The sequence below is a fragment of the Mya arenaria genome, chromosome 10 (assembly GCF_026914265.1).
Source record: "Mya arenaria isolate MELC-2E11 chromosome 10, ASM2691426v1".
Lineage (NCBI taxonomy): Eukaryota > Metazoa > Mollusca > Bivalvia > Myida > Myidae > Mya > Mya arenaria.
In genome coordinates, this window is record NC_069131.1 from 25866035 (window position 1) to 25890187 (window position 24153).

Sequence of the window (24153 nt, forward strand, 5' to 3'; positions counted from 1 at the left end):
ACAGTGAAAATATCAATTTGATATTTTCACTGCAAAATAAGGAGTGAAAATATCAACTTTCAGAACTACTTTTAAATTCCTTTGTTGTAACATGTACTTGCCTTGATCAAAACAGAACACTGGACTTCAGTAAATTATGTCAACAAATGTTAAAAAAATAAAGAAATGTTTTATAAATTTAAATAAATATATAATTGGAAATTAGCAACTTACCGTTTATTACCGGTTATCCCGTTTATCAAACATTTTACTGATCTTTGAGACTGAATGTTCGAACATTTGCTTTCATACCAAACAAATTTCAGACAAAAACAACTGTTCGAACATAAATAAAATTTTATATCATCGTTCAAATGTATTTTGAACTGTTAACCGTTGTAGTACGTAAATGAGCTTCCTGGAGAATTCACACAACAATTTACAGATAGATCCGATATGTTTTACCCCACCCACACCTCAAAATGTGTCAACAAACTAGCGTGGCATTTACTCTTTATCTGGAAAACAAACATTTTAAAGCGAAACAGACTGGTCTCTGACAGTAAGATGACTGAATATTAACTTACTATAAAACACGCGTACATGCAGTCTTAAACTAAGAAGAATGGTTAAAATCCAATGAGTATCCACATTTGTTTTGCTAGCACATTTGACCTTCCAAATTTTCATTCTTTAAATAGCGGCGTAGTAATTTGGTTATGTATTCATGCCCATCTTAAAATAAAAAGTGTTTTCATTATTTTTTGGAACATATGTGCGCTAATAATACTTCATTGTTTACTGTTCATAAAGCTTTGCAATAAAAAAACGAGCGAATATTAAGCTATAAGAATGAATAGCAGAGAACTATTTCTCAGCAAACCGAAAGTAGAAAAGTTGACAGCTATAATTATGCCCCACGGGTAGCGGCGTAAAGCCCACCCTTTTCAAAAAAGTGGGTTATTCAGAAATAAATACAAAACAAATAAAACTCCGAAAAAAAGCATAAAAGAAACAGAACATTTGTTTATTTCTGTGTTAGATCGTATTTTATTTCACTCGTGATCATAAAAAAACTACATTTTCACGAGTGGCTTCGCCACTCGTGAAAATATGTTTTTCTATGACACTCGTGAAATAAAATACTATCTTACACTGAAATAAACAAATATCCTCTATGTATTTAACAGATATCCTATATTAATACCTAATAGGTACCCTATTCTCAAATATGCGAACTGTTGATATCTGGTGATTCAACATTTTGTTTTCATAATTGAAGGGCTTTATGTATAGAATGTACGAGTAGATCCTTTAATTAATACTTTTGGGGTATTATATACATTAAAAAATACCATAATAGTATCACAAATACACATTTTTGGGCCAATAAAGTAGTCAAAATAGGTCATTTTATATCCACTTTATGTTGTTAAATAAAAACAAAAAATAAAAACTGTGATGTAAATAATGATTCTATGATATGTTTTAGGTCATTCATTTTATACTTTTGGGAACAGGTTATGGATAAAAAAAACACCATTATTATTCATAAGATGCTGGTGCTAATCCTTCCACCATCGATGACTATATAATATGTTACTAGGGAAGCAGATAGAGCCTATCTTAGTAAGCCCCACTCTGAGATAAACATGCATATTTATTAAGCAATTTAAGAATGCCCGATAATTTCAACAAAATCTGGATCTATTGCATCATCAGTTGTGGGAATAAGCCCATTTTGAATGATGAACGGTAAAATAATAATGAAATGGTGCGCAAAGGCTAAGAATTTAAGAGTGAGAGAATAATGACGGGCATAGACTACCGTATAGTTTAGCAGTTAGGGAATGATGGCGCGTAGTGGCTACTGTAGAGTCTAGCAGTGGGGAAAATTCCTCGATATCACTGAACTTTGCGGTATGTCAGTGTTTCGGTCGGAGTAAACGATTCAAGCGAGCACATACATGTGGAGTTACTGATCGTGTGAGTGTTGATAAACTGCAAGAATAATGAATCGCCGTGGTTCGGATTTGCTGACAATTATTTGTTTAGTAATTAGTATTAGCTCTAATGCAGAATCCTTTGATGTAGATGAGTTCTCTCGACGGATTTCAGAGTTTGTTGAGTCTGGATTACGTTGTCATGACAATCCGGGTCTGGCAATATCTGTAGTAAGAAATGGGGAAACTATTTTTTCAAGGTAAATATATGTTTTAAGTTTTCAACACACATGACATATGTTATAGCTACATAGGTTTTAATTAGGTCGATACTTCTGTTTGTTGAAACATTTTGGTGAAATAATTTATTAAATTTATAAAGACGGCTGACATACGCAGATGAAAATACTACCTTTTAATGACTTGCTCATTAATAAGTGTTATAGCAAAACGTAATGTTTTTATAAAATTGTATATAAAAGATCAAATATTTTACATTTGTATTGAAGATATTCCTTAAATCACTGGACATAAACAGCTCAAGATGTGCATTAACACAAGAAATGTGAAACGAATCATGAATAACCAATTTATCACGTACATTTATCACGTACATGGGGGTCATAGTTTATATAAACAATTCAATATTTACAATCAATTAAATTATTTGCCTTAAAGACAAAAAAATCAATGACAAAGGTTTAACTTTGAATGACCAACATAAGAAAGCTATGCTTAATTTAAATATCTTTACAAACTTCTGTGTGACAATGCAACTAAAGTATGTATTTAAATATATTTTTCCCTCAGGGGTTTTGGAGTGAAAAGCTTGACCGATCCTGGAGCGGTCACGAACCAGACGCTGTTCGGTATTGCCTCTCTGTCAAAGGCCTTTGCTGCAACTCTGCTCCTGGCCCAGATACAAGAAGATGAAAAGTGAGTTATTTGAGTCTTTGCCTTGGTCAGTATTTTCGACCAATCTATCACCAAAATATGGTCCATTTTAGGACTAATAAATATGGACAGCTCTGTAGAACCTTTTTTAAATTAATAGACCTATCTTCTCTCAGCTAATCTTCTAAATAGCGCGGCATGTGGTCGTTGCAGTTGGGCCATACGTGCTTTTGTTTCATACATGTTACATTCCCGTCTAAAATATTGCCTGATTTTATTGTGGCATATGTAAACCAGATTTTTTTCCATATTACACAGCATGTTTTCTGATTCCGTATCACACAGCAGCCTAGTGCGCATGCGCACATCAACTTGCGCGATACTATTCGAAATAAAGCTGACATTTGCCATTGGATTTAAACGCTTTTGTAAAGAAAAATATTGCCAGCTTTATTTTAAACATATTTTATGGTATATAACAACAGGAAATACTATGTTTGTTGCTAGATCTGTCGGATTTTATCACTTTTCGTTGCTTGCGTCAAGACACATCGCCCTCGGTTTCGTGCGATATGGACTTTACGCAGGCAGTTCGAAGTTGTACAATCCCCGCGGATCAACCGACCAACATATTATTCCTTCTTTCGAAGTTATACATGTACAACCATTGTTACTAATGTTCTTATATATCGTAATATTTAACTAAATTCGCATCCGCTATGAAGAATTTTATTGATTGTAGACAATATTTACTAGACCTACGGAATACAATCTCCGTTTCAAAGGTGTATTGTTATATTCAAATGGTTTCCTCGGTGCTTTTGATCGGGGTTTGTGGAAAGAGCATAGCTCAAACAATAACTTAATAAAACAGTGGAAACTGCAGGACAAATTCAGTGCCTAGGTACCTAACGATAAGCCTATTTATAGGAACTTTATACATGTACTTGTTTATGTAATAGTCAGATGACATGAAGTAATATTTTCATGATTAAGAATTGGCGGACCTAGTGGACCGAACGAGCCTTCTTAATCATAAAAATATTACTTCCGGTCATCTAACTTAGAATACTAACTCATTGGCTGTCACATTGCCAACGCTAACAGCGACACAGGGAATGTGTATTGAATGTGCGGCAGTAGGTTGACCTATAAACACCCGCGAAAGTTAAAATTCTTAATGCTTAAGCACTTAATGATTGCCGTTCTGCATTTTCATTGGCTGAAGATGTAGGTTGTATTCTAAGTGCACTTAACCCCTTTGTATTGTATGCAGATTACAAAATACAATAATGACTTCATCCACAAAAAAACAACACTTTGTTCCACTTCAAACAGTCTAAGCCTGTCGACTCAAGTGAGGTCCGTTCTAAATGACACAGAGGTGTTTGCGGACTATCTGCGGTCCCACTATGCCACGTTGGAAGACTTATTGGCCCACAGAATTGGAGTTCCCTCAAACAACAACATTCGCTTTAATACCAACGTCACCAGGAAGAATCTGTACAAGTATGTTTCACCATTTATAGTTTACAAATAGTTTGACTGAACTTGTTCTAAAACATTTGATATATGGTACAAGTATGTTAACATTTTTAGTTTACAAATAAGTTGAATCAATTTTATAACATTCGACTAGTGTTGGCATTTCGTTTGCGAAAAAGTTCATGTGATCAAAAATCTGGAGGCGAACGTTTCATACAAAGTTTTGGTGTCCGCTTAATTTGCTCATATGTTCTTTTGTCCGATTCGTGTAGTAAATTGATTAAACCTTAAAATCAAGAAAATAATTTCGATACATTTCATTTATATTTGCACAGCATCGGTTTCAATACCATGTGGAAGTGATGCACTTAAGAGTATACATTTGAAACATACGATTAACTTTCAGACGCCTTAAGTACCTTTCACCAAAGAGCGGCTTTAGAACGTCCTTCACCTACAGCAACCTTATGTATGGTCTCGTGACCTACATATCAGAGGTCATTGGCGGAAAATCCTGGGAGGAACTCGTTACCGAGAAATTGCTCCGCCCGCTTGATATGACGTCAACAACTTTTATGACAACAGCTGATTTCGATGACCTCGACCTTGCGCAGGGATATGTGGACTACTTTGGAAAGCTGTATCCGGTGCCAGTTGACTTTACCAAGTAGGATGTGTTCTATACTTATTTTACATAAATCAACAGAGCCAAACGCGTTACCCAAACATTTAACGAACACCCTGTTTTAAGGCACACGTCTAAGGCCTAACAGTTATCATGCTCGGTGCATGATGAAACATGGAAATATGTATGTATAATTAATGTGATTTCAGAAATCTATCATAATTTCGGATGAAAAATGTCCTCGTCACTAACTTACATGTTATTTGCCAATTCACAGGCGCTGGGCGGAGCTTTGTGGCTCTGGGTGTATCATTAGCAACGCCAATGATATGGCAGAATGGATGAAATTTCACCTTCGTGGTGGAAGAAACGCCCAGAGCAAGCCCGTGATTGACACAGATATCCTGGAGCATGCGCACGAGCCACAAAACAGCATATCTTACTCGTCAACAGATAAATACTACAAGAAACCTATATTGCCTGTGACCCTGTCGACTCCGAATTATGGGTTTGGTTGGAAAGTCGGTCACTACAGAGGTAAGATAAGTTGTACATGAGGACTGTACACGACGCCTCTCTTCTGTTTGTTTCGTAAAGAGTCAATATTGCATATAAATTATTTTACTAGTTTTTTAATGATGATTAATTTATTAATGAAAAATTTCCTTCAGTGTGGTGTAAATTTCTTTCAGCTTAAAGTACATCATACATTAAAACTTTAGGCCCATTTGTGTGTGTGTTTTATGTCCGCTTTCAGAAGGTTAAAGTTCCAGTATGGTTAAGTTATGTAAACTTGTCGAAATGCATGTATATCCAAATGACTTCATTTTCCTTTCTGCGATGTTTTAAACCCCTGTATGATAAAAAAAATGCATTTATCGCGATAACACACATGCAACAAACCTGAGAGATTAAATCGGAGATTTTTCGCTAACTGCAGTGATAAAATTTTCATTTGAAAATGCTTGCGTCAAATTTATTTTCTATAAAGAAGCTTCATTCTCTTCATTTATTTCTCCAGTCTGAAACCTCAAAAATAGTCCGCAATTAAGCAACTGTCCAGTTCTACCCAACTGATCTACCGCATTAGCATTTAGAATACAACCATAATTTTTTAATAAATACAAATGCAAATAGGCAATCATTAAGTACCCGACTTAATCATTAAGAATGTCACCTTTCGCGGAAGTTAAAAGGTACACCGACTGCCACTCATCCATACACAGTCCCTGCGCCAAATTTTGCGTTATCAGTGTATCAGCCAATGAGGTTGTATCTTAAGTCAGTTAGATGACCTGATGTAATTTCTTAATGAATAAGAAAGGCTCGTTCGATACGCTCCCTTCGCCCATTCTTATTCATTAAGAATTTACTTCTTATCATCAACTATTACATGATGAGAGTATAGTCGAATTAGTGATTCCATTGGTATTTCCCATACACTTCTGTTTAATTAAGCATCGTGTGGACCTCGAGGTTTCATCAAACTTTATCTGAGACTCTGTCGTGGTTATACACGCACTTTTTTGCTTTCATGATTAAATCTAAAATATACTAGGCTTTCAATATGTAAGGTAAAAGGCTTACTGGAACTCGTTATGTGTGCCTTTAATCGTAAATATGATTATACACACTGGCCAAAATAGAGTCACTATTTTTGGCATTTTTGGCATCCAAAGCATTAAATTAATAAGGATATGCTTGGTAAGGATATGCTTGGTATATTTCAGGATGGAAAACCTCGTTGCATACGGGATCTACTTTTGGTTACCGATCAATGACGTCATTATTCCCAGATCAGGACTTTGGTGTGTTTACTGTATTCACTGGAGATGATCCGAGCTATCTATTCAGGACTAATCTGAATCTATACACCGCTGATTTATTGTTAGGGGTCGACCCCTGGCTAAATGCAAGCACCATTTGCACGTTTCCTGAGCCTTGGAAAAGTAGTTCCAAAAGTAGTTCTTCTCCACCGCGCAAGGATATAAAGCCTAACCGAGATTTGGACCTTTACTGTGGGGTTTACAGTAACGAGGCGTATGGAAATGTTGAGATCTACAAAAATGAGACTGAAAATGTTCTCATGGGTCGTTATGGATTCGCAGTTGTTGCCCTGTACCCGAAAAGTAGTGCGGACTACTTCTACGCCGAGGGACGAGAGCTCATAAAGCACGTTAAAGACTTCAGTACTTTCAAATTTCAATCAACATCGAGTAAAATTACTCAGCTCATTATTCCAAGCTTCGAGACTAAAGACCCACCTGTGTTTAAACTCGTTCCCAATTCAAGAAGGAAACGAAACAGTTTAACAAATAGCTCTATAAAAGTAACATTCAGCGGAGTGCTGTTCATTGTTTTACTTACTGCTGCTTTGTTGTAGAATGTGTATATATTAATCTGTTTTTACAAAAGTATTATCTAAAAATACCGATGGGTTTATGTAAAACTAAGTAAAAGTTCCAAAAAGAATTTATAAATGTCGAAAACAATTAATTTGAAAGAAATTTAGTTTAGTTTAACCATATTTTTTTACGATTGTGAAACAAGTTATTACAACATTATATTAATCACTCTCGTTGGCACGATTTTACGCGAGAGTGTGGTCTTGTGTTGTGGGGGAAACCGGAGAACCCGGAGAAAACCCACTTGTCCGGCTTGGTGACCACAAACCAAACATTTGAAAGAAATGAGCGAAAAACATGGTATTTCTACCATATGAGACTGTAGATATAGAAGAACACATTAAATATGTTAGCATTCACAAATCATTTAATATGTTTGTGATTTCTCATGTTCATGCTTTTAAATACAGGGTAACAATCTTGTTTGCAATAATTAACATTTCCATAAATGCATTGTTTAGTGAGTAGTTAAAGGTTTATCACTCAAAATTTATGTTTGTTATACATGTGTATGTATTGATTTAGAATAAGAGTGTCACATTATTAACAACGTTCAATAACTGGCTTTGGATATAAGTAAAAATCGTTGTTATGTATCATGTTCTAATCTTCTCATGAAGAAATATTCTTATTATTTGTTGGAGTGTATAAACGCTTAGCATAGAGTAACAGGGATACCAAGAGAGAAGATTTATTTTATTTGTTTTCCAAAACAATGACCCATGACCATGTATCCCACATTTAAGACCTGCTGTAGTGGCATGAAATGACCTTGAATTGTATTTATATTGAAGTTTGCATGTATCACCCTATATAGTTCAATCTATATAATACTATTAAGTGGTTAACTCTGTCTTATAGCTTTTTTTTCTAATGGTAATGACAATGATTCCACTTCGATATTAATTCAACATCATTCCGCAGAAATATCACAAGTTATTAAATGTTACCTCTGGGGCATTAACAAGTGTTTTTGAGTTGTAAAAGTGGTTTGCGAATAATGGCGCACAGAGGCTACCGTAGAAAACAGAAATGAGAGAATAATGGCGCGCAGAGGCTACCGTATAATCTAGAAGTCAGGGAGAAATGACGCACAGAGGATACCGTACATTCCAGTAGTGAGGGAATAATGGCACGCAGAGGTTACCATACAATCCAGTAGTGAAGGAATAATGGCACGCAGAGGCTACCGTACAATCTAGAAGTCAGGGAATAATGGCGCGTAGAGGCTACCGTACAATCTAGAAGTCAGAGAATAATGGCGCGCAGAGGCTACCGTACAATCTAGAAGTCAGGGGATAATTGCGCGCAGAGGCTACCGTACAATCTAGAAGTCAGGGGATAATTGCGCGCAGAGGCTACCGTACAATCTAGAAGTAAGGGGATTTTGGCACGCAGAGGATACCGTACAATCTAGAAGTCAGGGAATAATGGCGCGCAGAGGCTACCGTACAATCTAGAAGTCAGGGAATAATGGCGCGCAGAGGCTACCGTACAATCTAGAAGTCGGGGAATAATGGCGCGCAGAGACTACCGTTCAATCTAGAAGTCAGGGAATAATGGCGCGCAGAGGATACCGTACAATCTAGAAGTCAGGGAATAGTGGCGCGCAGAGGCTACCGTAGAATCCACTAGTTAAATATAATGGCGCACAGGGGCTATCGTACAATCCAGTAGTTAGATATAATGGCGCGCAGGGGCTTCCGTACAATCTAGTAGTGAGATATAATGATCCGCAGAGGCTACGGCACTACGCTGGCGGATCCATGGTCTAGTGGTTAACACTTTTGACTATCAATCCAGGGGTCGCAGGTTCGATTCCCCGTCGCATCACTAAAAATACTAATCGTCTTCCGGGAAGGACGTTCAATTGGGGTCCCGTGTGACATCGCTATACACTGGTGCACGTTAAAGAACCAGGTTAGCTCTAACAAGGATAACATTCTGTCTGTGCACTATGCTCCAAAAACCTAAAATGGCTAACAATCTCAACGGAGCACTCGCCGAATGGGCATGATCCGAGCTGGTGTATAAATAAGCTTACACAACCACCGTCCTATGTAGCTGTGGTTGAATAATGGTGCGCAGAGGCTACCGTACAATCCAGTAGCGAAATATAATGGCGCGCAGAGGCTACCGTACAATCCAGTCATGAGATATAATGGCGCGCAGAGGCTACCGTACAATCCAGTAGTGAGATATAATGGCGCGCAGAGGCTACCGTACAATCCAGTCATGAGATATAATGGCGCGCAGAGGCTACCGTACAATCCAGTCGTGAGATATAATGGCGCGCAGAGGCTACCGTACAATCCAGTAGTGAGATATAATGGCGCGCAGAGGCTACCGTACAATCCAGTCATGAGATATAATGGCGCGCAGAGGCCACCGTACAATCCAGTCATGAGATATAATGGCGCGCAGAGGCTACCGTACAATCCAGTAGTGAGATATAATGGCGCGCAGAGGCTACCGTACAATCCAGTCATGAGATATAATGGCGCGCAGAGGCTACCGTACAATCCAGTAATGAGATATAATGGCGCGCAGGGGCTACCGTGCAATCCAGTCGTGAGATATAATGGAGCCCAGGGGCTACTGTACAATCCAGTCGTGAGATATAATGGCGCGCAGGGGCTACCGTACAATCCAGTCGTGAGATATAATGGCGCGCAGGGGCTACCGTACAATCCAGTCGTGAGATATAATGGCGCGCAGAGGCTACCGTACAATCCAGTAGTGAGATATAATGGCGCGCAGGGGCTACCGTACAATCCAGTCATGAGATATAATGGCGCGCAGGGGCCACCGTACAATCCAGTCGTGAGATATAATGGCGCACAGAGGCCACCGTACAATCCAGTAGTGAGATATAATGGCGCGCAAGGGCCACCGTACAATCCAGTAGTGAGATATAATGGCGCGCAGGGACCACCGTACAATCCAGTAGTGATGGCGCAGGGGCCACCGTACAATCAAGTAGTGAGATATAATGGCGCGCAGAGGCTACCGTACAATCCAGTAGTGAGATATAATGGCGCGCAGAGGCTACCGTACAATCCAGTAGTGAGATATAATGGCGCGCAGAGGCTACCGTACAATCCAGTCATGAGATATAATGGCGCGCAGGGGCCACCGTACAATCCAGTAGTGAGATATAATGGCGCGCTGGGACCACCGTACAATCCAGTAGCGAGATATAATGGCGCGCAAGGGCCACCGTACAATCCAGTCATGAGATATAATGGCGCGCCGAGGTTACCGTACAATCCACTAGTGAGATATAATGGCGCGCAGAGGCCACCGTACAATCCAGTCATGAGATATAATGGCTCGCAGGGGCTACCGTACAATCCAGTAGTGAGATATAATGGCGCGCAGAGGCTACCGTACAATCCAGTCGTGAGATATAATGGCGCGTAGGGGCTACCGTACAATCCAGTAATGAGATAAAATGGCGCGCAGGGGCGACCGTACAATCCAGTAGTGAGATATAATGGCGCGCAGGGGCCACCGTACAATCCAGTCGTGAGATATAATGGCGCGCAGAACTACCGTACAATCCAGTAGTGAGATATAATGGCGCGCAGGGGCCACCGTACAATCCAGTCGTAAGATATAATGGCGCGCAGAACTACCGTACAATCCAGTCATGAGATATAATGGCGCGCAGGGGCCACCGTACAATCCAGTAGTGAGATATAATGGCGCGCAGAGGCTACCGTACAATCCAGTCGTGGGATATAATGGCGCGCAGAGGCTACCGTACAATCCAGTAGTGAGATATAATGGCGCGCAGAGGCTACCGTACAATCCAGTCATGAGATATAATGGCGCGCAGAACTACCGTACAATCCAGTAGTGAGATATAATGGCGCGCAGGGGCCACCGTACAATCCAGTAGTGAGATATAATGGCGCGCAGAGGCTACCGTACAATCCAGTAGTGAGATATAATGGCGCGCAGAGGCTACCGTACAATCCAGTAATGAGATATAATGGGGCACAGAGGCCACCGTACAATCCAGTCATGAGATATAATGGCGCGCAGGGGCCACCGTACAATCCAGTAGTGAGATATAATGGCGCGCAGAGGCTACCGTACAATCCAGTCGTGAGATTTAAATGGCGCACAGGGGCTACCGTACAATCCAGTCGTGAGATATAATGGCGTGCAGGGGCTACCGTACAATCCAGTCGTGAGATATAATGGCGCGCAGAGGCTACCGTACAATCCAGTCGTGAGATTTAAATGGCGCACAGGGGCTACCGTACAATCCAGTCGTGAGATATAATGGCGCGCAGAGGCTACCGTACAATCCAGAAGTGAGATATAATGGCGCGCAGAGGCTACCGTACAATCCAGTCACGATATATAATGGTGCGCAGAGGTTACCGTACTATCCGGTAGTGAGATATAATGGCGCGCAGAGGCTACCGTACAATCCAGAAGTGCGATATAATGGCGCGCAGGGGCTACCGTACAATCCAGTCATGAGATATAATGGCGCGCAGAGGCTACCGTACAAAGTAGTTATTAAGGAATAATGGCGCGCAGAGGCTACCGTAGATATTTCTAAGTTTCTCTGAACTGTAAGGTAAGTTTTCGAGCTACTTGTTTGTTTTATAACGTCTCAAGCGAATACGTAATAGATGTGTTTTGGGTGACTGTTGATAAACTACAAGAACTATGAATCTTAGTGGGTCAGTTTTGCTGATAATAGTGTGTTTAAGCTTTAATTCGGAATGCTTTGATGCAAATGATTTCTCTAGACGGATTTCAGAATTTGTTGAGACTGGATTACGTTGTCATGACAACCCGGGTCTGGCGAATCTGTTGTAAGGAATGGGAGAACTATATTTTCAAGGTAAAGTTAAGTTAAGCTAAGATAAATGATACATGCTATAGCTACGTAGGTACTAAATAGAAACTATCTTAATTGAATCATTTTGGTTTAATCATTTATTGAATGTACAACTGTTGAAGTCGTTTACCGATTATGTTTTTGTCTTGTTGAATATTGCTGTGGTAATCGCTCTGCATTTGTAGTGGGCAATAACCCGTTTAATGACTAAAATTGCCATTCGGAACTCCTCGGCCATTTTATCGAAAACAACCTCGGATGTATGCCGGTACATCTGTTGAAGAAGTTCGTAAAATTTTGAATTATATCATTAGTTAAATGCAGTGTTTTAGAGTTGTATTTATTGATCTAAGTTTAAATTTATTGTCATTGAATTGTATTATAGCAAACATAGTGAAGAATCCCAAGAGTTAAGTCACAAAGTTTAACTGCTAAATAAAATTACTACGCGATCTACTTGCAGCGGACTTAAACGTACCACTTTTTGAGTGTGTAAACCATCCATATACATCCGAGGTTGTTTTCGATAAAATGGCCGAGGAGCTCCGAATGTAAAATTGCTTTAAATATGTTATAATAACATGAAATATGTTTTGTTACGTAGATGTGTGTTTTTTTCTTATAAATGACAAGTTTATATAACATGCGAGTGCGAGAAGAGTTTATTGAAATGATGTTCTTATTCGTATAAATGTCATATAAATACAGTCGAATCCTGTTTGCTCGAAATCGCTTGGCTCGAATTCCTCGTTGGCTCGAACTGGATGTTAAGGACCGATTTTTTTATACTATATGTTAGCATTCCCACTTGGCTCGAATTTTCCGATGCTCGAGTTATTTTCGCCGATCCCTGGGAGTTCGAGCCAACGGGGTTCGACTTTAAATCAGTTTCAATTTGCCAAATACGAAACTTTCAACGTCAAATGTTTGACCTTGAATGTCAGATTTTTGTTTATATTTTTACAATTCTTCTGAAATGTGTCAACACAATTCAAGTATACATATACATGCATGCATTTTAATCCTCAGGGGTTTTGGAGTGAAAAGCTTGACCGATCCTGGAGCGGTCACGAACCAGACGCTGTTCGGTATTGCCTCTCTATCAAAGGCCTTTGCTGCAACACTGCTTCTGGCTCAGATACAAGAAGATAAAAAGTGAGTTTGCCAGCAGATAAAAGTTTTTTTACCTTCGAGTTGTTGCTTTGGCCAGTATTTTCGACCAATCTATCACTAAAATATGGTCCTTTTCAGGACTGATAAATACAGGCAACATTATCGAGCGTTCTTCAAATGATCTTCTTTCAGCTGATCCCCCACTCGTTCTTGTAATGGACCCATTAATATCCTATACATCACGTGTTGGCCCATCTAGTTGCATGGGGTCGTATCTTAAACAGCCAATCATTAGCTTGGCTTCTGGTATACTACTTTCTAAATAATACATATATGGAAATTATTTAATACTGATAACAAGATTGTAACCGTGTATTTGATAGCAGAAAGAGGAAAAATTGTTAGATGATTTGCTGTGGTCTACTATAGTCTCATACGGTAGACATACCATGTTTTATTCTCATTTCCATCAAATTAAACTCGGTATCCTTCATAAGAACCATTGTTTTCGATATTTGTTCATCCTTTTGGGCATATTAAAACAATTGTATTAAATGTGTTAAATCTTAGTTGGGAGTCATAGTGCGTCTTTAATCTTTATTAGGAAACGCTATACATACGGAATTAACAAAATTGGTTGGGGAAGTCAATCGTGTAAATATTAATAACAGCCTCAACATATTGTAACACAATAGTATGTTAATCTTAATCCAGATAGTATACACCAACACCACTGGATAGTTTACACTTTATTCAGACTTCACAATAAGTAGTCACGCAGATATATTTCACACTGATGTAGCTTAGCATGTTCATGACGTCACAATGACGTCACCTAATGTTGTTTCTAAAGGAAGAGTATTCTAACTTAAAACAGAGTTGTAGAACATGAAATTAACATAGTAAAGTTCAACGTAAGAATAATGTGTCTTTCATTTAATATAAAAATGTTATTATTAGTAATGGCTTTGAACAAATATTACATGAAAATATTGTTACTGCTCCGCAAACCTATTGTTTAAAACTCGTTCAATTCAAGAGTTGGCTGTTTTTTTGTAAATATTTCATAATATCCTCTTTATTTCTCTAAGCGACCGATGTTTTATCAGCTCGTGCGATCATACTCGTACGTTAATTTGTACCATTTACATAACTGTTGTTCAATTAGTGATTAATGGCATAAGACAATTACGCGTTTGTTTAATCAAAAATATTAGCAAAGCAAGTGCATTAAACCACAGTTACTTGGTATCTGAGCTGCATTTTTGGCCAGTCGAGCTACCTGATTCGAGCGATTGGTCCCTAGGGTGATCTCTTGGACTGAGAATCATAAAAAATGTGTTGTAGTACTTCATGGTACACATAATAAACAAATAATCCACGTTTATTCGTATATTTATAAATATTTTAAAATTTCGTACAATCTTTATCATTCACAAGTTATGAAGGTTAGCTGATTTCGGATTGAGACAGATGTATGGAAACAAGCTCAGATCTACAAGCTTGTTTTGATAAAACAACTGCATACTTGCATAAGTTAAAGTCACATTCTATGCAACATGTTATCAATTGAAAACAAAAATGCCATGTGCTATACATATGGGGCATTCACAATCAGTGCCGTAGCTACACTGAGGCACACCGAGGCACCTGCCTCGGTGTTTTTTGGGGCATATAACAATTTCTATAGCTCTTAAAATAACTTTTTTCGACTTACTTCATTTGCCTTAATGTACAAAAACCATCGAACAAGGATACTCCAGAATGCAGGAAATCGCTTCTTGCAAAATTCCGGGGTGGGGGCATGCATCCGGACCCCCATAGACCGTTCTGCCTCGGTGTTTGTTTTTTTGTAAGTCTGGCTACGGCACTGACAATATACAAGTTTCCAATCAGACGGCCCTGTACTTTGGATTGCATATTTTAGTATTGCAGCTCATAGGTGTATAAATACAATTGGCCAGTATACAGTTTGTGAATTCGGAAACGCTATACAGTTAGCCTATACTTAACCTTTATTCTTAAACTCTATATATATTTCCTGAATTGGTAAGGAACCTTTATTCTTAAACTCTATATATATTTCCTGAATTGGTAAGGAACCTTAATTCTTAAACTCTATATATATTTCCTGAATTGGTAAGGAACCTTTATTCTTAAACTCTATATATATTCCTGAATTGGTAAGGAACCTTTATTCTTAAACTCTATATATATTTCCTGAATTGGTAAGGAACCTTTATTCTTAAACTCTATATATATTTCCTGAATTGGTAAGGAACCTTAATTCTTAAACTCTATATATATTTCCTGAATTGGTAAGGAACCTTTATTCTTAAACTCTATATATATTTCCTGAATTGGTAAGGAACCTTTATTCTTAAACTCTATATATATTTCCTGAATTGGTAAGGAACCTTTACTTTAAACTCTATATATATTTCCTGAATTGGTAAGGAACCTTTATTCTTAAACTCTATATATATTTCCTGAATTAGTAAGGAACCTTAATTCTTAAACTCTATATATATTTCCTGAATTGGTAAGGAACCTTAATTCTTAAACTCTATATATATTTCCTGAATTAGTAAGGAACCTTAATTCTTAAACTCTATATATATTTCCTGAATTAGTAAGGAACCTTTATTCTTAAACTCTATATATATTTCCTGAATTGGTAAGGAAACTTTATTCTTAAACTCTATATATATTTCCTGATTTAGTAAGGAACCTTTATTCTTAAACTCTATATATATTTCCTGAATTGGTAATGAACCTTTATTCTTAAACTCTATATATATTTCCTGAATTGGTAAGGAAACTTTATTCTTAAACTCTATATATATTTCCTGAATTGGTAAGGAAACTTTATTCTTAAACTCTATATATATTTCCTGAATTGGTAAGGAAACTTTAAGTCAGACATGTAAATATCAACATCAGCCTCAACATATTGCTACAAACTTGTAAAGTTCGACTTAGGAATAATTTATCTTTCATGTAATAAAACAAATATTATTTTTAGTAATGGTTTTGAACAATTATTACACCAAGTAACTGTATGTAGCCTTCATTCTCTTGTCACATAAACCAGGCTAAATTTAAAAGTTAACTGCTGTTGTTTTTGTAAATATTTTATAAAATCCACTATCTCTAAACGACCGATCTGACATTAGCTCGTGCAGTTTAACGAAAACAAAATGATCTATAGTATAAACAGCGGCATGTGAGCCTGAGATAACTTATTTGAACGACGTCACATACCTTTTACGACAATATGCGTCGTTGTTGTGCCATCAGAAGTATTCTGAAGGTATTGCCTAAATTATGCACTAGCGGATTAAAAAGGGGTGGGGCTCACCCGGCGCGCAACCGTTCTAAAATCATCTAAGTTTACTTTTTATTTCAATATGAAAGAAAAAAGTAATAATATACACTTAAAGGCACCATTTCTGACTACAGATTGTTAAAAATTGCTTGAAGGAGTAACCCAAAACTCTCATGCAAACATTTAATGCCATATAGATTTGGTTCTGAGGGAGGGGCGCATGTCAAAAGGTTGCGTCCCTAAGTAACGCCCCCTCTAAAGTCAATTCCTAGACCGCCCCTGTTATGTACATCTTGAGTTTTAAAATCGTATACATAATATCCCTATATAGCGGGAAAATATTCCATATTTATTTAGAATATTATAATAATAATAATAATAATAATAATAATAATAATAATAATAATAATAATAATAATGTATTGTATGCAAGTCCACAAGAACTAAATAATCGGTTTTCAACTTTTTATACCCAAGCCTGTCAACTGATGATACTTTGTTCCTTTTAAAATAGCCTAAGTCTGTCAACTCAAGTGAGGACCGTTCTAAATGACACAGAGGTGTTCGCGGACTATCTGCGGTCCCACTATGCCACGTTGGAAGACCTGTTGGCCCACATAATTGGAGTTCCATCAAACAACAACATTCGCTTTAATACGAACGTCACCAGAAAGAACCTGTTCAAGTATGTTTCACCATTTATAGTTAAAAATAGTTTAACTGACACGGGTTTAAATCAGGATAATTTTAAATGGTGCTAAGTTTATGTGATCCAAATTCGCGTTTAAACATGAGTGTATGGTGGAAAAAATGGTATCAATAAGTTATTGTTTGCTAAGAAACTTGCTTACAGTCTAATTGGTTTCATACGTAGTGACATGTTTTGCTCCCTGCATTATATATAACAAATAGTAACGGTTACCCATAACGTAGGGACAGGCGAAGGAACTCCAGACTATCGCATATAAAAATCGTTTTGGTATTGTAGTTTTGTCAGCACAACCTTGATTTTACTAACATTGAGGAGAAATGTGGTTTACATTGTCTTATTTATGTTCTATATGAAATAGTTCACGTCATATTTTGTTTCGTATATAATGCCGTTGTCAAGTTATTGGAATTGGCCACCATTTCTGTACATCACATTTTACATGTTTTTAATCATGGTTTCAGGCATATGTACTGCCAATACTCACTAGCGAATCCAAGGTGTGGGTGGGCGCACCCGATGCCACCTCCCCCTAAAATCGCCCAAGTTAACTTTTATTTCAATATATAGGAGAAAAAAATGTAATAACATACGCCCAAAATGCACCATTTCGGACTAGACAATTGTTAAATATGTCGCGGGGGAGTACCATCTCCCAAGAATTTAAACCAACTAAATTTCGGTTCTGTGAGAAAGGGGCAATTTAAAAAGTTATTTACGCCCCTCTAACATCGAATCCTGGATATGCCCCTGAAACAGCTGCAAATTGAACTTGAAAGCTAGAAACTTTAATACCAACATTGGACACGTTAAATCAATTTTCAGACGCCTTAAGTACCTTTCACCAAAAAGCGGCTTTAGAACGTCCTTCACCTACAGCAACCTTATGTATGGTCTCGTGACCTACATATCAGAGGTCATTGGCGGTAAATCCTGGGAGAAACTCGTTACCGAGAAATTGCTCCGCCCACTCGACATGACGTCAACAACCTTTAGTACTACAGCTGATTTTGGTGACCTCGACCTTGCGCAGGGATATGTGGACTACTTTGGCAAGCTTTATCCGGTGCCAGTTGAGTTTAACAAGTGTGTTATATTGAGTACTTAAACTACGATTTACTAATATGTTGTGTTGCAAAAAAAAAATTGAAACATTTATAAGTAGTAAAAAAATATGTTTGTTTCCAGTTTCCCGACCTACCCTATGTTTTGCCCCGACCCATAATCTGTTTTATTGCCCTAAGATTATTTTTAAATTGTGCATATTTAAAAAAAAAAAAATCAATATTTTTTCACCTATTCGGTATTATAATTTTTAGTAAGGAATTATAAGATTTTTTTTTTATTTAAAAATAAAAATGATTAAGTTTGAAAATCCGGTGCCAGTGGTTTTCCAATATTCAACTGAAAACACAAATGTCAGCATGTATACCAAACAGCCTAGCATATGTCGCAATACGTCATAATTATCTGATATCATTACACCAGGTGGCGCTACGCTTACAATGTCAGTAATTTCCGTCCTAAAAAAGGTTTAAGCAATAGGTTTGTAACAACTCCGGCAAGCTTCGGGATAGATATTTGTCGTATAAAGGCCGAGGTGTTCTGTTTGTCGTATTATGTCGATAGTTTCCATCTATTTCCGTAAAACTTTCCGAACGTTTAAAAAACGGAGCTGTTTTGAGTGCTGCTTCTTGGCTTGATACATAGTGCTTGCTTAATTAATTCTACCTTTCGGAATGATTAATCGATTGAATTATTTTACGCGAATATAAACACACAAACTTAAGAATAAACTGAATTGAACAACGATACAATAAAGCGAGCTGTACATGAACGAAAGTCAGATGCACAATTCGGAATGCAAGATAAACAAATCAGAATGGAATATGTACAAGTCAGAAAGCATGATATAATTTTTGCATCAATGCCCTTCAATATTAAACAGTTATCTCCAATCGTATTAGGATCATAAGCGTATTCTTGAAACTTCCAGAACAAAACAGATTGAAAAGTTACCAATGATGACGTAAAATAACGTTTGTTACCTTGACAAAGTTCTGAACAATTGGCCCAATATCGCCATTTCAGAAACAAAAGCAAAATGACTAATCTATGCAACGATCACATAACATGTATATTTTTTTTAATTATTAAAAATAATCGAGAAAATTTCGAGCAATTTAATTGGTTATTCTGCAGACACTGGGGAGAACTTTGTGGAGCAGGGTGTATCCTTAGCAACGCCAACGATATGGCAGAATGGATGAAGTTCCATCTTCGTGGTGGGAGAAACGCTCAGGGCAAGCGCATTATTGTCACAGATATCTTGGAGCATGCGCACGAGCCACAACACAGCATGTTAAATTCGTCGTACTCGTCAACAGGTCCGCCCGGTTAGCTCAGTCGGTAGAGCGTTGGACTGTTAATCGGACAACCCGGGTTCGATAACCGGGCGGACCAGGTCACTTCTGTTGTGATTGGTTATGAAATCCTTTCTACGACCATTCGCACTGTACCACTGCCCCTGGCATGTACAGAAGTTGTCAGTTCCTTGCAGAAGTGAAGGCACCTAGTACTGGTTCACCGCCCAGGATAGGTGTGCGGTGGTTGAACTGTCACTCTGGGACCCTTCAATGTGCTCACGCCGGGATCCGGAGTATAAACTACTAACACCACCACTCGTCAACAGATGAATACTACAGAAAACCTATGCTGCCTGTGACCCTGTCGACACCAAATTATGGACTTGGTTGGAAAGTTGGCCACTATAGGGGTATCCATAATTGCTTATCAAAAGTCGCATCCCTTCTGTGCAGGTTTTGTTTTATAATCTCTATAGTATTCCTTCTATTACATCAGGACAGGCAATGCATTTACAACAGGTGGGGGCAAGATTCATAAGGGATGGGAGGAACCCATTCCTCAGTAAAGTCTTGGCTCTGTTGGTGGCTTCGTCCTATGGCGGGTTACAAAGAAACCATTCTCCCGTCCCAGTATGTTCCGGTGATGTCACTTTATATCAAAGCACACAGCTAATAGAGGGTCATCACATCCCGTTTATTCTTGCTGTTTATAATGGTTTAGATGCATATGTGTATATGGGCTAGAGGCCTTCATACAATAAATGTTAGAATTTGAAATTGTTAATGATAACTCAGAGCAAGACGACGGAAAATATATATGAACCAAGTTAATTACTTTGTGTTGAACAGAATTAGTATTACGTGTATGCGCATGCAGTGTGTTATACCAAGTGATAAATAACGTCATAAATGCTACTTCGGAAGGCAATATTTTGCTTCGAATGTTGACTTAAAACAGAGACAACTTTTCTTTTTCTTAACCAATTAAAATGGAACAAATGGCTGTCTATACCGCTTAAAGAGCCCCGCCTTCGTTTTATTACCGAAGTTTGATTAGGTGATTAGTTTCCTCAAACAATTCGACAAACCTGTTACCAAAATAATGTTTAAACGGTGCTCCATCAGTCACGCAGCAGTTTTGTAAAAGGTTAGTCGAAGTGTTTTAAGAAACTAGACCCGCAAACTATGTAAGCGGCGATGACTGCACTATATTTAATTTACAATAGTAAATCAATAGTCCGAGTGGCTATTATGACGAGGTGTCACGTGGTATAATCACACTTTTATGGCTTTAGTTGTTCTCTAGTTTATTGATGGAAGTGAAAGAAACGGTCGTAAATTAATTTCAGCTTAAAGCAAGACGTATATCTAACTAGAAATCCATTTTTTTTCACACCAAAAATATTGATTTGAATATGATTGGTATATTTCAGGATGGAAAACTTTATGGCATACGGGAACTACATATGGTTACCGAGCAATATTGTCACTATTCCCAGATCAGGACTTTGGTGTGTTTACTGCTTTCACTGGAGATGATCCAAGTTTTAAGTTTCGGACAAATTTGAATATATGTACACCGCCGATTTAATGCTAGGAGTCGACCCCTGGCTAAACGCTAAAACTATTTGCACGTTTCCTGAGCCTTGGACAAGTAGTGTCAAAAGTAGTTCTTCTCCACCGCGGAAGGATATCAAGCCAAACAGAGATATAGACCTTTACTGTGGAGTTTACAGTAACGAAGCGTATGGAAATATTGAGATCTACAAAAATAAGTCTGAAAATGTTCTTATGGGTCGCTATGGATTCGCACTTGTTGCCTTGTACCCGAAAAGTATTGCGGACTATTTCTACGCTGAAGGCAGAGAGTTTATAAAGCGTTCTAAAGACTTCAGTGTTTTCAAATTTGTATCCAAATCGGATGAAATAACTGAGCTTATTATTCCAAGCTTCGAAACAAAAGACCCACCTGTGTTTAAACGAAACAGTTTAACAAATAGCTGCATAACAGTAACAACAAACAAATTCTTTGAATTGATATCCCCCGCCTGATTGGGCTAAGTCAAGGAAAGGAAATCAATTGTTGATGAAATATAAATATATATATATGAGTTTGAGTTTGATTGCAACTGTTTGAAATAAAAAAAATATTGTATATATATAACATTTAGAATTGACCAAGAAACCTAGTTTATGACTCCATGCTACCCAGTTCCAAACTAATCTAAGATTTCATCAAGGCAAACATTCTGATCAAGTTTCATGAAGATTGGTCCAGATATATGCAAAAAACAGCCTCTATAGTGTCCAAAAGGTTTTTTTAAGATTTGACTCAGTGACCTCATTTTTGACCTCACATGACCTACTAGTTTCAAACTATTCCAAGATTTCATCGAGGCATTCTGATTAAGTTTCATGGAAAATAGAGCAGATGTATTGCCTCTAGAGTGTTCCAAAGATTTCTGTAAGATATGACCTAGTGACCTAGTTTTTGACCCATTAACCCACTTTTAAAACGCAGTCGAAATTCAACCTAAGAGAACATTCTGACAATGTTTGAACTTAATCAGACCAATCACCACCATAAAATAGTTTCGGACAAGATTTTTAAAAGATTTCACCTAGTGACCTAATTTCTAATCACATGTGACCCAGTTTAAAACATGTCCAAGAGTTCATCAAGGAAAACAGTCTGATCAAGTTTCATGAATATAAGACCTACATACTACGCCTGTGTTTCAAAGATTTTTCTAAAATTTGACCTAGTGACCTAATTTTTGACCCCATATGCCCCACTTTTACAAGCGGACCATATTTCATCAAGGGGTACATCATGACCAAGTTCGAACATAATCTGACCAATCATTTCCATTCCGGACAAAAAAATAAATAAGATTTGACCTTGTGACCTAATTTTCAATATATGTGACCCAGTTTTAAATAAGTCCAAGATTTCATCAAGGAAAACATTCTGATTAAGTTTAATAAATATTTGACCATGTGTATTGCCTCTAGTATGTTCCAAAGATTTTTCTAAGATTTGACCTAGTGACCTAGTTTTTGACCCCATGTGACCCACTTTTAAAATAGGTCGAGTTATGATCAAGGGAAACATTCTGACCAAGTTTGAACATTTTCTGATCAATGCCACCCAAGATATGGTACCGGACGGACGGACGGACGGACGGAAGGACGGACAACGCCAAAACAATATCCCCCTCCCGAAATCTTCGACTTGCTCAAGGTGGTGATATTCATATCACAGTTGACTCATTGTATAGTTTTTACACGTTCATAAATAAATATGAAAGCACATTAATCAAATTAAAGAGGTATTTAAAGCTACACTCTCACAAATTGAACGTTCTGACAACTTTTTTTATTTTTTGTCTTGGAACGAGCTAGTTTATTCGAAAAGGCATGTAAACCATTCATATAAGACTGCTCACAAAATATTAGTAACAGATATTTCTATTAAAAATTTATGCATTTTTCTTCAACCATTTGTAACGCTCTACGCCTTAAAAGATTACTTTTCGAACTGAAATATGTAAATCTGCGATCTAATATTTTTCAGCAAACTTTTATCACTGGTTTGCAGATATTTACCCAAAAATTTGCTCATTCCAAGACATTTAATAAAAAAAGTGTAAAAACGATAAATCTGTGAGAGTTCAGCTTTAAACAGTAACTAAACCAAGGACTGCATGCAAAACGAAGCTCATTAATTTATGCACAAAATACGGTGTAGCAAACCTGCTATAATTAAAAGGAAATAAAAGTGTAGCTAACACGTTATTAACGACTTTTCGAAGGAAACACTCTCATATTGTCTGCGCCTTTTATAAACGACGGAATTAAACAAGAGATGTTTGTCAAACATTATGCCCCCTGAGCGCCCTGTTGTCAGGAATATTTGAATAATTGAATGAAATATGCATGGACCGAAATAACAGCCGATTTGTCATTGCCATTGGATGCCTTTGAGGTAGTTTTAAGATTATGACCATTCATAGTTTGACGATAAACATGTATCCTCTTAGCAGCAGGGAATAAGTAAATATGACGTAAATTGACCAATATGAGTTGTGACCTTGACCTTTGACTCTTTGAACTCAAAAATCAGGGTCCATATACTGCCAACCCCCGAACCTAATTGTCAAGTTTGAGGGCCATGAGTGCAGGCATTGTCGAGATATCAGACAGACAAGCTTTTTGCGTTCAAGGTCACTGTGACCTTGACCTTTGACCCTAAAATCAAATAGGGGTTATCTACTGGTCAGGCCCAGCCTCCATGTCAATTTTGATCCCCATACATGTAGGTCGGACCTGGTCCAGGCATTCTTCAGTTATCACTCGGACAAGCTTTGACAACCGTTTTCGCGCTGTTGTTCACTGTGACCATACCAACATGTGCAAAGCAATATGAAGAAGAAGCGGGG

At 37.7% G+C, this 24153-nt stretch overlaps 1 protein-coding gene and 1 pseudogene across 1 annotated transcript; both read left to right on the forward strand.

Moving 5' to 3' along the window:
* Window positions 1-1842: 1842 nt before the first annotated feature.
* Window positions 1843-8124, forward strand: LOC128206469 (protein flp-like). Its single transcript, XM_052908897.1, has 6 exons — window positions 1843-2182; window positions 2733-2858; window positions 4155-4325; window positions 4708-4968; window positions 5204-5463; window positions 6657-8124. Exons 1-6 carry the CDS (start codon window positions 1992-1994, stop codon window positions 7307-7309), a joined length of 1662 nt encoding a protein of 553 aa, XP_052764857.1. The 5' UTR covers window positions 1843-1991; the 3' UTR covers window positions 7310-8124.
* Window positions 8125-12001: 3877 nt separating this feature from the next.
* LOC128204518 (gigasin-6-like) lies at window positions 12002-21875 on the forward strand (annotated as a pseudogene).
* Window positions 21876-24153: the final 2278 nt, after the last annotated feature.